General features: G+C 53.2%; 3 protein-coding genes across 3 annotated transcripts; 1 reads left to right on the forward strand and 2 right to left on the reverse strand.

Moving 5' to 3' along the window:
- cacnb3b (calcium channel, voltage-dependent, beta 3b) lies at positions 1 to 11,823 on the reverse strand. Its single transcript, XM_053849830.1, has 13 exons — positions 11,481 to 11,823; positions 4,142 to 4,261; positions 3,964 to 4,086; positions 3,786 to 3,907; positions 3,661 to 3,713; positions 3,570 to 3,589; positions 3,411 to 3,491; positions 2,873 to 2,931; positions 2,712 to 2,812; positions 2,489 to 2,640; positions 2,321 to 2,416; positions 2,089 to 2,259; positions 1 to 2,027 (listed from the first exon to the last, which is right to left on the reverse strand). The coding sequence occupies exons 1-13, from the start codon at positions 11,517 to 11,519 to the stop codon at positions 1,998 to 2,000; spliced, it is 1,167 nt and encodes a 388-aa protein (XP_053705805.1). The 5' UTR covers positions 11,520 to 11,823; the 3' UTR covers positions 1 to 1,997.
- A 581-nt stretch (positions 11,824 to 12,404) lies between these two features.
- Positions 12,405 to 13,756, forward strand: LOC128749912 (zinc finger and SCAN domain-containing protein 29-like). Its single transcript, XM_053849915.1, has 2 exons — positions 12,405 to 12,841; positions 13,130 to 13,756. Exons 1-2 carry the CDS (start codon positions 12,439 to 12,441, stop codon positions 13,660 to 13,662), a joined length of 936 nt encoding a protein of 311 aa, XP_053705890.1. The 5' UTR covers positions 12,405 to 12,438; the 3' UTR covers positions 13,663 to 13,756.
- LOC128749911 (uncharacterized) lies at positions 13,525 to 15,315 on the reverse strand. The gene is made up of 2 exons (XM_053849913.1): positions 15,080 to 15,315; positions 13,525 to 14,869 (listed from the first exon to the last, which is right to left on the reverse strand). Exons 1-2 carry the CDS (start codon positions 15,289 to 15,291, stop codon positions 13,828 to 13,830), a joined length of 1,254 nt encoding a protein of 417 aa, XP_053705888.1. The 5' UTR covers positions 15,292 to 15,315; the 3' UTR covers positions 13,525 to 13,827.
- Between the last annotated feature and the right edge of the window lie 84 nt (positions 15,316 to 15,399).

The raw sequence follows: 15,399 nt of genomic DNA on the forward strand, positions 1-15,399 counted from the left end.
ACTAAAAGACTTCAATGTTCAATTCGCCACCATGTTTGTTGTTCATTCACACATGACTGTTCTGCAGAATTTATCTGGCTGAACTGATTCGGACATTTGTGCATTAAAACACTTTCAAACACCAAACCGCTTGTGTTTCTCTCCAGCAGGAACCAAAAACAAACGTCCAGGAGCTGTCTGCTCGCATGAGCTGCTGCAAAGCGGACATACAAACAACCTTAGCATTCGGGGAAACTATAAAAAAAAATACTTTACAGAGCTCGTTTGGCCACAGATGCTTGAACCGGCTAGTTTGCATAGTGGTTTCCGGAACGCTTGTTCAGACTTCCGGTGTTCCAGTCGTTGCTCCGCGACACCGCCGCCCTGTGGTCAGATGGACAAAGTACAAGCGAAAATTTGTTCGAAAATAAAACGTTTGCTTCAAATTCAGAATGAATTCCAGACGCTAGCCTTCCACTTCCACTCGTTTGAACATTATTATCCAATAGAGACTTTCAAACAAAGTTTCTTATACAGTCTACTTCACTACTTTATATTCTACAGTTTAGAAAGTGGAATTCTTAAAGAACATAATTAAAAAGCTGAATAGCATGAAGCAAACAAAGAGATGACACGGCACAAATATAACAGCAAATGCAACTCCAATCTAGGTCTATCTGGATTTGAGGACAAAGTACAATTGTGATAACAAAGACATAACACTGGAATACGGAGCCCATCGTATAACATTTTAGGGTGTAGGTGGTAGAATGACGCGTGGTCCAAATGTCACCTCAGGGGCTCCGTACTCCGCACAGGTCAAAAACACCAGACAGAAGTTGTTTGGATATTTTATTGGCTTAACTGTAGACGAGTGACATCATCTGTGCGGTTATTGCATCCAAGACAGTAGTGCAAGTCCGAGAAGGTTGTGCTTTGCTTTGGAGGAGTCGCGACGCGCTGAAGCGTTTCTCTTCACTGGAAAACAGCACATCATGAGCAGGACATACAAATCCTGACTGTCACTGAGGAGACAGGGCCTCGGAAGTGCGTTCGCTACAGTGAAACAGCACGGATTTGGTTCTACAGTGAAAGCACTTCAGCACACGCAACTGTTGTGCTCGAAGCTTCAAGTCACATTTGTGCAACCGGATATAAATACATTTGCCGAGTAAATGCCGGGTATTTACAACAAGATTTACAGTTTCTCCTGGTGGGTGGGTGGCGCCGTGAAGCCCTTCCCGAGTTTCTCATGCAGATATCAGTATTTACACTGGCGACTGGGACAGACGACAGTTCGGTTGATCAATCTGGACCTCACGAAACCTTCATCATTCTGCGTTTGACAAGGTCACTCTGGCGCCCCCTTGTGGACAATATTCACGGAACGCCATTTTAAATAATGAATTAAATACATTTGAACATCGGATGTTGGAATTTTTTTTTTTTTCAGGAAATAGTCATGTGAATGGTATCAGAGATTCTGGGGAACTGATTTCAAGCGTATTGAAAGTGTTGGTTTGGTCCACACTGAAACTAACCTCTTACTCTGCATAATAATAAATATTTAATTGAATGAAAAACATAAATGTTTCAGTTCCTCTAGGAGCAAAGGAACAACAGCTCAACTGTTCCACTTAAACCTCAATAAACCAGACAGGTGTCGATCACGGCAGCGGCAGAAGAGAATCCACATCCAGCAGAGAAGAGTTGCTACGGTAAACAAGTGCAGGGAGAACTGAGGTCACCTGGAGCAGCAGAGGAGGACGAGAACCTCCAGCCTCAGTTGGGAAGCTTATAGGTCTGTGTGGCTGAGCTACAGTGATGAGTGTGTGTGTGTGTGCTGCAGACACACACCACGATGGTGTGAGGGACGGTGGTGTCACAGCTCTGCGACTCGGGCCCTGAGTTGGTGGTGGGACGGGGGCTTGTGCTCAGGAGGCCCCTGGCCACACCAGACACCGTCACAGAGCAGACTGACGAAGGAGGCGTCTCTTCACCGTCTCCTGTGGTCCGGGTCACTCGATCAGCTCTTGAGTCTCTGAAAACTGAGGTGAGGACAGGCAGTCTCAGCTTCACTGAAGACCAGGGACCAGCACGCGGACCCACCTGCTGGCTGGAGTTGGCGGACGGGGGGGTGACCACGCTCTGGTCCAGCCCAGGATTGACCGGGACGGCGCAGGGCAGGTGAGTGGCCCGCCAGTAGATGTCCAGGTACTCGGCCAGGTGCTCGCAGGCGTCCTCGAGTTGGTTCTCGTCCAAGATGACGTCAAACATCTCCTGAGGAGACAAGATGGCGGCTCCTGATTGAGAACGGAAACCTTGACACCCGGCGACTCACCGGGGGACACTGAGCCAGCTTGTCTCCCGCCATCATCTGGACGTTGAGATGTTTGCTCTGGGACTTTCCTCGAGACTTGATCAACCTCTGCAGAACCTGAGAAGAACCGGGACACCCATCTTCATCACACTGCGCTCGTCACACCATCGGGTCGGAGCTGTTTCTCACTTTGGGCGAGGAGACTTTGACGTAGACGATGATGGGAGCCAGGGACGTCTTGAGGAGCTGAGCCGGGTGGTTGATGGTGTCCGCGTCCAGGACCACCAGCTGCAGGGACTTGGCAAGCTCGAAGATCCTTTCGATTTCGCTCTGAACTTCGGCTGCCGACCGACAGCGAGGAAGCGTCTGCATTTAGCCACGGTGAGCAGGACACCACAGAGGAGCCACTCACCCAGGCTGGAGCGGGTGTTGGAGCGCTCCATGATGGCCTTCTTGTTGAGCACCGAGCGCTTGGCCAGAGACAGGTCCGCCGTCACCCTGGTGATGGAGATCCTGCGGGAGAGGAGCTCCGTCAGCTCACGCCGCGGCGCCCTACTGACCCCCGGAGCTCACCTGCCGTCAAACCTGTGCTTGAGGAAGTCGAACAGCGCCTTCTGCATCATGTCGGTCACCTGCCACACACAGGGGACGTGACACCTCTCTCCGAACAACAGCCAAGTGACTGGCTCGGCCGCGACTCAACACTAAAGAGGTTATTAAAAATAGAATTGCTGCGCGGCGCCGTGGACACACTGGAGGAGGAAGCAGGAGGCTGTGTGATCTGCAGCGAGGTTTGTTTGCATGCGAGCTGCTCTGCTGAAATGAAGCAGGCTATTTTTGCAGAGCTCTGAAAAATAGATGGGCTGTGGCTGAGGGTAGGAGCAAGAGGATGAGAGTGGAGGATGGGAGGGGAGCAGCGGCGGGAAGGAGAAACAAAGCAGAGAGCTCCCAGTCGGCGGCAAGGCCCAGGCACATGACTGCCATTATCGATCGCTGCAGTTTCACAAACAGATGCGCTGCTCTTCAAACATCTGTCCCTCTCTAAAAATACCACCAGTCCCCAGCCACCGCGGGAACTGGATCCTCCAGGATCTGACGTGGAGGCTCTCACCTCGTAGCCTTTCAGCGAGGGGCCCACGAGCACCACCGGCCTCATGGAAGGAACCACGTCGTAAGGAGGAACGTGCTCCGTCTGCGGACACAGAAGAAGCTGCGCATCAGGAGGAGCCAGGGACGGAGCGCGTCCTCTGGGGTCATGTGACCGACGTACCTGCTTCTGCTTCTGTTTGGCTTGTGAACAAACAAAACAAAGCACCTTGTGACTGTGGCGGCTTGAACATGCGCGAGTGGACTGGACCTACCTGCGGAGGGCGGCGTGGACCTCCAGCCTCCGGACGAAGCGTTGCCCCCCTTCCTGCGGAGACACAGGGAGCAGCGTTACCAGATTCAGGGCCCAGAGAAGCGAGGGCCGCAGGTGACCTCTGACCTCGCCGCCGCCTTCTGCTCCTGCTTGATCCTCATGGCTTCCAGTTTGACAGGGCTGGGGATGAAGGTGATGTCCGCGCCCTCCTTCACCAGCCGGCCGATCCACCAGTCATTGTTGTACTTCTGCAGGGAAGCAGAGCGGGTCACGCAACCGGAACCCTCCAGCTCCCGGCACTCACCTCTTTGATGTGCAGAAAGTCTTTGGTTTCAAAGTTAATGGCGGCACCTTGGACGGGACAGTCCTCGTCCAGCGCACCGCAGTAGCTCACGTTGGTTTTCACTGCAAATGCCACCGGTTTGACCTGGAAGACAGGGAGGTGAGGAAGCGGCAGGTCCAGGGCAGCGGGCGCGCCTCACCTTGGCTCTCTCCAGCTGCAGCTGAGCCTGGCGCTCGGCTTCACGCCGAGACGCCTCCTGGTCCTCCTCCAGGGACAGGTCGGAATCAGAGGGTCGACTTGTGTAGGAATCGGCTGAACCCTGTCGAGAGGGAGGGCGAAGTTGGAGCGGCAACACAGGCAGGTCAGGTGACCAGACTGCACAACCAGGTCTCTGCACCAGGGCCTCAGAACCAGCTTCACCTCCACTTGGCTTCAGCAGCCACACACACTGGTGTTTCCAGCCTCGGTGGACAAACCCACCTCGCCAGAGACACCCATGAAGCGATCGGCCGTCCAGCTTCAGGAGTCGCTGGGGTGAATTTCTCTCACTCCACTCCAAATCAGTGACTGGAATCAAAATTGTGTCTTTGTGGGGAAAACAGACCACATATTTGCTGTTATAAAGTAGAAAGCACTTGCCTGTCACATGACCACGCTCAGTCAAACAGCAAAAGCTTCTCGATGACCATTTTGTGTTTCACCTGCTGCTGCTGAGCTACTCCAGAAGCTAAGCTAACAGGCGCAAGCTAGCAGAGGTCCAACCAAAACAAAACTTCAAAAACAAACCCGCTTTCCACTCTTAGTTTCTCCTCACAAACAGTTGGATTTAATATTCGAAGCTTCCATTAAATGACGAATTTTGGATTAACCGGTTCATACAAATTAAAATAGCTTTTTTTAACTCAAGTGCAGTCGCTTGACAAGACTCGGCACAGTCCTCGCAAACACACAAGGGACAAGACTTTCTGTGCATAAACACATTCATGTCTCGTTGTATCACTGTGATTATGAGGGCGATTTGCCTCTTATTGTCAGAGTTAGAAAACCCCCGGCTCCCAGCAGGACGTGCCGCGCCACGCCGGATCAGGTTTCCCCTCTGGGTCCATCGGTCCGCCCTCTCTCTTGCCCGCAGTCACGATACCAAGGCTGGAAGGTTCCTCACGAGCGGACAGGAGCTCCCGCATGAGCCCAGAATAGCTCGGCACCACGTCATCCTCCACCTGCCACCTCACTCGCTTTACTTTTCCCCCAAATCATCTGAAAACCAGTGAGTCATCCCGCGTCTCAGGCTTTAATATCCGAGCCAGCGACGCGTCAGAGAGCAGACGGGCAGCTGGAGACCGACGAGACGAAGTCGTACGTCGTCCAGCCTCTCAGATCCAGACCCCTTCCTCTCAGTTTCCAGGATTGTTTTGACCCACTTCTGCCTTCCTCTGAGCCGGTCGTCTGAACTTTCCTTCTGAGCATGGCAGAGCAACTCCGGTGACGGTTCCTCCGGGAGACGCTGAGCTGCGCTTCATGTCTCCACGCTTTGCTCTGTTGCTGCTAAGGATCCTGCGACACCGATCGTGATCGGCCGATGATTTCAGAGGTGATGGGTGAATCACTACCTGTCACTGCCGACCACAACAACTGATCACGTGTGATCAGATGAAGCCCCGCTGGTTGTGAAACTTTTGAAAACCTCCGCAGTGGAAACTTTCATAAATGAGAGTCCCGCCACATGTTTGTCAACATTTCACGGACATAACACAGTCTCTAGAGATTCACCTGCGACGTCTCACATCAAATTAAATGGGTTTTTTTTCAGTTGGTCCTTTGAACAAAATAATTCCTACGTTCAGCATTTGAAGAGGTACATAAAAACGTGTCTGAATTGAAATGATTCGTAGTTTATGTTTTCACATCATGTATGTAGAAGGTCTCATTATTTTGATGACATATTCATTGTCAATCCATGTGATCAGTGTCGGTGATCGGCAGCAAAAACCCTGATGGGACCATCCCTAGTTGCCCCATGAAAATAGCTATTTTCCACACAGACCTGAACATGTTTCCAGCCCAGCTTCCTCTCTCCTGTCCGGGTCTTCACTTACTCGCTCATCTCACACTGTGGTGATACCGAGATGATGAGACAAGGAGCATGGGTTCCACCAAGTGACCACATCTCTCTGTGAGCTCACCGTCTGTGGTCGTGACATCATCTTCTCCTTCTCCTGGTGAGACAAGGCAGTGACAGCCTCTGCTTCACCAGGCAGGAGGCGGTTGGCTCAACCCAGGAAACACAAACCAGCTCCTGAAGACGCTTCCTCATCGACCCCGTCTCACTTCCAGTAACACGCCATTAGCCAGTGAAACATGAGAGCATACGCTGCAGCAGCCTCCCCAGCAGCACGTGTCACCCCGAGCCAGGTTTGGGGGTCCGGCACAAGGCCAGGCTAGCACTGATCTGCAACATTCAGGATGAGGAGACACGAGTCCGACGGGATTCTCCTGCCACAGCCCTCATCCTCCCTGAAAGCAAGGAAAGGCGGGGCCCTCCTCCAAGCCACCCGTGAGGAGGGGCGTCGCTACACTGCCTCAACTGATGCCCAGACTGCAGGGCAGCTGTGAACTGGCTGATGGGTCTCCACTGCACCCACCTCCGCCCGAGGAAGTGGAGGTTGGTCCTGTGTGTGTTTACCCCCTCTCTTCTTCCCTCGGCAGACAGAACTTCTAAAAATAAAGGCAGAACAAGGACGGTGCCGTTACATAAGACTTCAAAGTCGGAGCAACAATTCTTAATCAGGGGAAGGAAACCTGAGATTTCTGACAGACTCGAGTTCAAGTGCAGATCTCAGGATCCAGCAAGAGCGGCGGCCACCAGAACTGGGTTAGCTGGAGGAGCTCAGTCCAGCAGAAGCTAGGTGGGACCTGCCAAGCGGAGATGGAGAAGGTCAAGAGTCATGTGACCCCAAATGGTCATCGTCGGCTGACCTTTAGTTTCCTCACTGTCACATGACAGAACTTCCTGCGTGGTATCTCTGGAGAGTGTGACACCTGGTGGACAGTGTTAGTGACTCGCACTCACAATGGTGTCTGGCCCTGGAGACACGGGTTCTGCTGGTCCACCGAACCAACTGGAACCGAAAGAAACTGAATCTAAACTTTATCCATGATGAGTCTGAGCAAATGAACTGGAAAAATAAGAAAAAAATATTTGGGTTTCCAGAGATCACAGGCTCATTATGTAACATGAAGTTGGTGTTTTGCAAAGAACAAGTTAGTAGGTTACAGCTGCCCACCAGCCACACTGAGAGGGGGACGTGTCCCAAAACCACCACACAACAGGCCCCTTTTGAAGTTCAACAGAGCCAGTGGAGCGAGCGCGATCTGAAGAAAGGCCCTTCCAGTCGAGGGTCAGGAGGCGAGCAGGAGTCAGATCCAGTGGAGAGCCTGCTCTGCAGGTCGCCCCGGGCACCAAAGATCCTACTTTGGCTCCATTATAGGAGAAGCTGCACGCGCTCACACTTCATCAGAGCTTTTATGGAGGCATGTCTCAGGGCAACGTTTCTCTGTGTGAAGGGAACTTCACTTCCATCAGCAGAGAGGGAGATCACGGACATCAGCCAGGCGCAGTGGAGAGGACCAGCAGGATCTGACTATGCTCCACTCCGCTCTGCGTCTCCTCCTGCCGCCGTCGTGCAGGTGTGCGACGCGTCTTTTTATAGCACTGCGCCGCAGAGTTCAGAGCTTCAAAGATTGGAAACGTAGAAACGGATCCATCAAAGCTCTTTCCTCTCTGCACACGTCTATATTTGGATGCAGACTTGTGCCAGAATTTGAAGCAAATGTTGTCGTGCCAGGAAGCAAAAACACTCCCCATTAATGCTGATGAGAGTGGCGGTAAGACTCAGCAGCAGCTGATGAGAGAAACCCCACGAGGGTCGGAGGTGCGAACACAACATCCATCAAATCCTGCTTCACCCCAAAGCTGGTATGCTAGCTTGACATTTTTAGAGAAAATGTTCCGACATTCTGTGTTCGTCCTCAGCTCACGGACAGTTTAACATCAGCCAATCAGCAGCCAGGATACTGAACAGTGAGCAAGTGTGTCACATACAGATCGGAAAAGCTTGGAAAACAGGGGATCCATCTTCATGAAGCAGTAAGAAATATTGCAGACGTGCAGAGATGATAGCAGCCAACATGAGCAGATGATAGCCAAAGTGCTGACGGGCAGATGGTGGGTGCGTTTGCAGCCGACTCTCCCGACTGTGCTGCCATCAACAGACACACTCTGGATGGTCATCACCAGGCAGAGGCTCTGATCTTCCAACACCACCACAGATGGAGCCTCACTTTTCCATGCATGGAAGGGTGGCGGTCAGGAGGGTCCACCGTGTGTCGCTCCGCTCTGCAGAAAGAGTCACATGACTGTGAAATATGGTGGTGTTCCTGAGCAGGTCATGTGGCCGGGGTCGGAGGTCCCTGGAGCACCTGATCCTGGACAGAAAGCTGCGGGTCTGAGGGGACGTCAAGCCCATCACCACGTGATGGCTGGCGCCGTTCTCCTCGCTGGTGACAGCTCAGATCACCTCCGCGAGTCTGAAGTCTGAGGAACATCTGGCTCAGCCTGGTCCGGACCGTTCACTTCAGCAGGAGCTCGAAGGAAGCCGGGCAAGTTTGGCCCTGGCATTGCTGCTTCATCAAATTGAATCAAGACATTACACAGTGATGCACTGCATCCACACACTCACACACACACTCACTCATGCACACAGACAGAGCACTCTGCTCCTCACGGGACGGGCTTTTAGTGCTCCGTCTCATGCAGTATTTAATTGACCCGCACAGGAAGCCTTGCGGTCCCAGATGCACTGCCCCCCCCAGCGCTGGAGACGGAGCTCCACCATGGCACAAGTGCACTGCTGAAGCCTCCTGCTTCATCCCAGGAGGCAGCGTGAACCTGCACCACCAGAGGAGCGGCGTCCTCACACAAACTTCCAGACACAAACTTTCCCTTCACCTGCTGCGGGGGTACTCACCCAGTCGGAGCTGGCTCCCGGCTCCCGGCTCCCGGCTCTGCTAGGCGAGCATGGTGCGCTGCCTCTGCTGAGCAACACTGAAGTGGACTGGAGCGTGAGCAGTCTCTCCCTCTTCCCCTCCTGCCTTCAACTCCAGCACGTCACTGACCCCACCCCCTTCCTCTCCGCCGCTTGTGTATGGCATGATAGGTTCAGTGATTCAGATGACGAGTGTTTCCTGAAAGAGTTTCATCCTCGCAGCTTCAGGTCAGTTCAGCCAAGGCACTGGTTCTGACCTGAGGCTGCGTCCACAGGCCACGTGTGTCCCCACGGGGTCACCTTGGGTCACGGTTGGAATGAGGAGAGACAGTAAATGTCCATTACAAACTTAGATTTTAAAGGTACTTCACAGCGAGATGACGAGGAATCTCAGAGTCCCTTTAAACAACCAAATAACCTCATGGACAATCTGAGCCCTGATCTGAAGCAGGGGATCAAACAAACTCATCTGATGCTCCCATTCGGAGGTTCCGAGGGGAAGAGGCTTGTGTCGGGGAACCATCCTCAAAGAACCAAAGAGAGAACCAATCCGAGACTTTTTTCCTACAGAATTTAAGAATGACAAAAAAGAAGGGGCCCTTTTCCCATGTGGCGCTGAGGCCCTACGAGGGCTGGGAGGGGCCTCCCCTGACAAGCACCTCCTTGTTGCCGAGACATTGGTGGTTCAAGCCCGATCCAGCTGAGATAATGGTGGAACATCCACTCCCACACAGGACTCCAGTATCTGATGATAAATAGCTATTAAACAGGTCGTGATCCTCCAGAGACTCTGATCGGAGCAAACAACCCTCCCCGATGAGGTCACATCACCAGACCATGACAGAGGATGGAGTCTAGAGTCTGCATCACCTCGATGAGTCAGAGCTGAAGTCAACAGAGAAAAGGAAGTTTGAACTGTCTGAACCAGTTAGAACTACCAGGAAGCGAATGGACCCTGCTGAAGATAAAGGGCTGAATAGAAAGAGGGAGTCACACTGGTCGACCTGGAGTGACACGCAGGGACATCGGTCCGCTGAGCGGACGTCCCGGCTGGATGTCCCCTGACAGCTGCTGTGGGTCGCTGTCATGTTGGGAGGATCGTGACTCTCTCAGGACCGTGCCAGCGTGATGTGTTTGTGGGTCAGCTCCACTACATGCAGCAAGATGGAGCGAAGAAGAGCGACGCAGCAGCAGAGACGGACGTGAATAAAACATGAAGGCTCGGAAATGAAACTGCTCGGTGCTGAGCTGCAGAGAAGACGAGGAGAGAGCAGCAGCATCCAGATGTCTGTCAGTCCGTCCCACTGGCAGCGCCTCTGTGGGCCGAGAGGCTGCTGGTGCATTATGGATGAGCCTCTATTTTAAGGCTGTGGGGATGCTGTGTTGGGATTTTTCAGTGGCTGCTGCCCAAACCTGGTCCAGTCTCAGACACTGACACACCTCTGCTCTGACTTTATGAACTCATGGAGACCTTCATATATCTCCGTCAGTGGGAGGGACCAAGAGTGTTCACACAGCAAGAGGCCACACCCCGCTGGACAGGTGAGGATGATGATGATGATGATGGAAAGGCTGGACCAGGCTGAAGGTTTTGGTTGTGGCAGCAGGAATTCCTTCAGGCCAGTCACGAGCACTTCGGACCTGTTCGGCCCACCTGGACACCCTTGGGTCACCGAGTCTGATATCCTCTCAGCACTGTTACATCAAGGATAGATTTCCAAACCTCAAGGTCGACAATCCCGTCGGATCATGTGTGAAATCAATGCTTCCGCAGAGACATGCAGTCTATAACTGCGCTGACACACTCGGGTAAGCCGACACCACACTGAGGAGCCTCTCATCAGCCCGGGGCGGCCGGGTCTGGTGCAGCTGCCATGGTTCTGAGCCACTGCCTGACCCCCGCGGTTCGCCTGCCAGAGGCACAGTGGCGCAGAGGAGACCGGCTTCCTGCTGCGCTGGAGGACTTCAGACAACTTTGAGAGCGCAGGGCATCATTTCAATGACTGTCCCTGAACGCAACATGAGCACCTACATCAAACCAACTCTGATCTTGTCATGCTCCTGGACCACGTCAGTCGTGAATGACGTCATGAGGAGGGGCAGCAGCTCTGCTCCAGATCCCTCACAGATGACCCACCACTGACACAGACCTGCCTCAGATCCCGTAACAAGACGGGATTTTTACAAGTGCGAACCGCGGCTGGGAGCCACATTCTCTCCAATCATCTCCCTCAGTGAACGGTCCCGATCACATGACCTGTGCACAAGAGCCCATCTCTGACAATTACACTTCATCCTCCCGCACTTTAGTGTCTCCACCACTCCGCCTTCATCGTGAAGCACCTCACTTGATCAGAGCGGCGCAAGTACCAACTTGAAAGTTGAACCGATCGCATTTGAAAAGTGCAGTGAAAGATGAAACTGCCATCATCACCATCTTCTCCGTCCGAGCTCATTCCACGACGCAACAATTCTTCAGCAGAAACCACCAACCTCGTTTAGCAGGAAGACGCTGGAATTATTGAGGGACATCCGCAGCTGGCGAGGCTCGTCGTCACATCAGCACCAACTTGGCAGGAGAGACGCGGTTCCGCTGGAGCTGGAGAGCCGAGGCGGCGCGGGGAGGCGACTGCGAAGGAGCTGCGACCACAGCTGCGGCCGAAACCTCTGGCTTCATGACATGATCAATGAGTGTAGCACTCAAAAAGACGCTCAAGAGGATGGATCGCCGCGCGGCCCATCAATTATGCAGGACGGCACTTTTCCCAGCAGGCGGCGGTGGATTTTAACAACAGTTTGGGTGAAGTGATTTCAGATGATGCGAGTCTCGTCAGCGTTAATGTGACTCGAGAAATGTGAGCAACGGTCGCAAGAAGTGATCTGCCGCCCTCTGGCGGCCGCTAGGGGGAGTGTTCCGTTTGTCGTGCTTGAGCTTCATAAACAAAGCGGGTGTTTTACACTTGCGAATTCGGTTTACACACTTCCGCACAGTGTGCGTCGTGTCCGACTTCTTTTTTCTAACCTCTGACTTCAGAATGTTAGCTTCAAATCTTCCTGTTTTGAGGCCGGACCATAACAAAAGCTGCTGTTCAGTTGGGAGGAGCCATAATGGAAGACTTATCAACCGCACGTTAACAATCAGCTTTCTCTGCCGTTCAATTGTGCGCGTGTTTTCAAACTCGAATTTAACAAATCAAATAGTCTTGGCGCGTGAAAACACTGTCGTGGTCATGTATTCATGTATGCGCTCATGAAAGACAAGAGTTTTATTATTTTTCCATGGCCCAAAAACGCCGTCGGAGCTGTGACAATTTTCGCTACAAACTGAATCGTACTTTCAACAGTTCGCTTCCCTCCGCCCCCCAACTGTGGGCGCGCTCACGTTGAGAGTCCGCTTGGCGCGCACTCCCCGCGGGAAACGTAGTCATGACGTAGACAGTACGTGGATCTCATGCGACTGTTCACGCACCCCACCGGAACATCAACAATGGCCGCGGCGAAAGGAACGCACTGGACTGACGACGAGGTGGAAACTTTGCTGGAGATTTGGGGACAGAACGGCATTCAGGAGAAACTGGAGAAGACGCACAAGAACGCGGAGGTGTTCGGGCAGATCAGTGACCATCTCCGACGCCGTGGGTTTCTGCGGACGGTGGATCAGTGCCGCGATAAAGTGAAGAAACTCCGGACCCGGTACATGAAAACACGCCAGTTGGGCCCTTCGTCCCATGAGAAGGATAAATGTCGGTGGTACGACACTATCGACATGATCATCGGCAACAAACCGCCCAGCCAGTTCGTGATTGAGTCGACGGGGTCTTCGAACGAGAACAGAGCGGATTCTCCGCCAAGCGGTGAGTTCGTTTTGCAATAGTCACGATCGTGGGAGGTGGTGAGGACCGCCACACGGACTCATGTAAACGATGATGCCCTGCGCGCCACTCACGTGCCATGATTCCGACAGTTCGGTTGATAAGCTCAAGTCCGGATCTGAAGCAAACATCTTGCTTCAGATCCCTCTGGACTGGTGGCTCCCGATGAATGTTCCTCTCGTTATTTAATATCCGCGCATGAAGGTCACTCAACTTTTACTTAACATTATCGTTTGAATATAAACCATGCTTATCGCTTCTCTTCTGCAGTGGAAGTGGTGGCCAACATCAAGGAGGAGGAAGAGGAGGAGGAGGGAGAGGAAGAGGAGGCGGAGGAGGTGGTGGAAGATAACCTGCCACCGGAGCCTCCACGCAGGAAAAGAAAGCGGCAGAAGGACGGAGGACGACTTGGGGAGTACAAGCGGTTGCTGGAAGAGTTCAACCGCGCAGAAGACATGCGGCAGGCTAAGGAGGACGCCTCCTTGGAGCGGTGGATGAAGACGCTGCTGGAGACGGAAGAGAGACACTTTAAGATGCTGCTGGAGCATCAAGCTGCAAATAATTCCATGTTTATAAACTTTATGCACATGTTTATGGAGCGGATGTCGCCGAACGCGGCCCCTGCTGCTCCCCAAAGCCCGCTCCCATCCCGGTACAACCCTCCGTCCCCGGGACCCAGTGAGTGGACCGCACAGCTGTCCCCGTCACTCCTCCCATCAGCTGTCGCACCTATGAACTCTGCTGCTGCTGCTGCTGCACAAGTATCGTTTCAGCTTTGTCACAATGAAGACCACCACACATAGTTTGTCTTTGGTTGGTTGTTTGTCTGTGTGTGTTCTGGCAGTTTCTACTACAAAATTAAAAAGCAATTTGAAAATAAAGGTCGTAGTTTCATTTCTCTCACTTGAGAACAAGACAGGTAAACAGTTCAGCGCTCATCTATTGACAGCTATATTGAAGACGACTGACTAGAGAGAGGAGAAATGTGCACACAAAGCATTTCTGACGTCCCCCCCACTCTCACACCCAACTGGGCAGACCCCTTCGTCCAACGGCGCCTCGTCGTCTTCCTCACCCACATACTCTTCACCATGAGCTTCACAGAAGTTATGAAGCACACAGCAGGCGGAGAGGAGGTTGCTGACCCTGGTGATGCTGAAGTCGCATCTGCTCAAAAGGCAGGTCCATCTTCCTTTCAATCGTCCGAAGGCTCTCTCTGCTGTCCCTCTCGCCTGGCGAAGGCGCTGGTTGAAAGCAGCCTGCTGGGCCGTCACCTGGCCCTCCTCGGGATACGGCGTCATCAGCCACGTCAGCAGCGGGAAGGTGGCATCGCCCAGGATCAGCAGCGGAACCTCCACCCCGCCGATGTTTTCCTTCCACGCGGGCAGGAGCCTCCCCGCCTGGGCGTCTTCATAAAGTGACCAGTTGAAGAAGGCATGTGTCTCCGGAACACGACCCGGCCAGGCCACGTTCACGTCCCAGAACTTCATGTCATGATCCACAACCGCCTGCAGGAAAACCGTGTGGGTGCCTTTGGCGTCGCAGTACTCATGGGAGGTGCGGGACGGCGCCAGGATGTTGACGCGAGTTCCTCCCACCACACCCACGCACTGAGGGAACCCCCATCTGTCGCGGAATCCATCCACCAGGTCTCTGAACTCGGCGTCCGAAGGCGAGTGCAGGTACTCGGCCTTCAGCTCCCGGTTGATGGCGGAGATGACTTGCTGGGTGAAGACGCAGACGCTGGACAATCCCACACCAAACAAGTGGGAGATGGTGTGAATGGGCAGGTGAGTGGCCAGACGCAGCAAACATATGGCCACGCGCAGCTCAACTGAGGTGGCCAGGCGGCATTTGGTGTCTTTACGGGTCACGCTTGCACGAAGGCGCTCGCACAGGAGGCGGAAAGTTGACCTCCTCATTCTGAAGTTGAGCACCCAGTCTCTCTCGGTCCAACTGCTGCGCACATGCTGCCACCAGGCGTCGCTGCGAGGCTGCACCCACAAGCCTCTACAGAGAGAAAACGCAAGAAAACATTGAAAGCACCAATCGCTGCACAGAGAAATGGGGAGCAAAACGTGCAAGAATCAGAGGAATTTCTGTTGATATTGCAGCTTCAGCGAATATCTAACTACAACAAATACGTTACCCGTGTATGGACTCAGATGCAACCTGATAGGACAAGATTTGGATCTTATTACAGCAATAAATATCACTCACCTCCTCGGTTCCTCCAAGATCGCAGTCGCTGCTGCAGCGCGCAGCACCGCCAGCCGCCTTCGTCTCCTCGCTCTGCGACGCAGAGTGAGCCTTCGCAGAAGGAAGCTCAGTCGGCGAATCTGCACCAGCTTCCAATATTGCCGCAGAAGTTGCTGCTGCACCTGGCAGTGCCACGACAGTAGCGTTGCAAAGTCTTCAAAGTGTCCATCCATGGCGCGACTTGCTGCTTGACTTCACTTCCGGGCTGACGTCAGACAGAGGGAGCTTAAACATCCAATCAGGGCGCGTGTGGTAGTCACATGTGTGATGCGCTCTGTGAG

Source organism: Synchiropus splendidus, chromosome 18, assembly GCF_027744825.2.
Source record: "Synchiropus splendidus isolate RoL2022-P1 chromosome 18, RoL_Sspl_1.0, whole genome shotgun sequence".
NCBI classification, from domain to species: Eukaryota; Metazoa; Chordata; class Actinopteri; order Syngnathiformes; family Callionymidae; genus Synchiropus; species Synchiropus splendidus.

Bases quoted from the DNA above. Each gene is read 5' to 3' on its own strand.
- LOC128749911 (XM_053849913.1), bottom strand. From the start codon at position 15,291: ATGGATGGACACTTTGAAGACTTTGCAACGCTACTGTCGTGGCACTGC. The intron at 14,870-15,079 runs GTGAGTGATATT...TTCTCTCTGTAG, and splicing joins ATCTTGGAGGAACCGAGGAG to AGGCTTGTGGGTGCAGCCTC.
- cacnb3b (XM_053849830.1), bottom strand. From the start codon at position 11,519: ATGTCCCTCAATAATTCCAGCGTCTTCCTGCTAAACGAG. The intron at 3,908-3,963 runs GTGAGTGCCGGG...GCTTCCCTGCAG, and splicing joins ACTTTCTGCACATCAAAGAG to AAGTACAACAATGACTGGTG. The intron at 3,714-3,785 runs GTCAGAGGTCAC...GTGTCTCCGCAG, and splicing joins GAGCAGAAGGCGGCGGCGAG to GAAGGGGGGCAACGCTTCGT.
- LOC128749912 (XM_053849915.1), top strand. From the start codon at position 12,439: ATGCGACTGTTCACGCACCCCACCGGAACATCAACAATGGCCGCGGCG. The intron at 12,842-13,129 runs GTGAGTTCGTTT...TCTCTTCTGCAG, and splicing joins AGCGGATTCTCCGCCAAGCG to TGGAAGTGGTGGCCAACATC.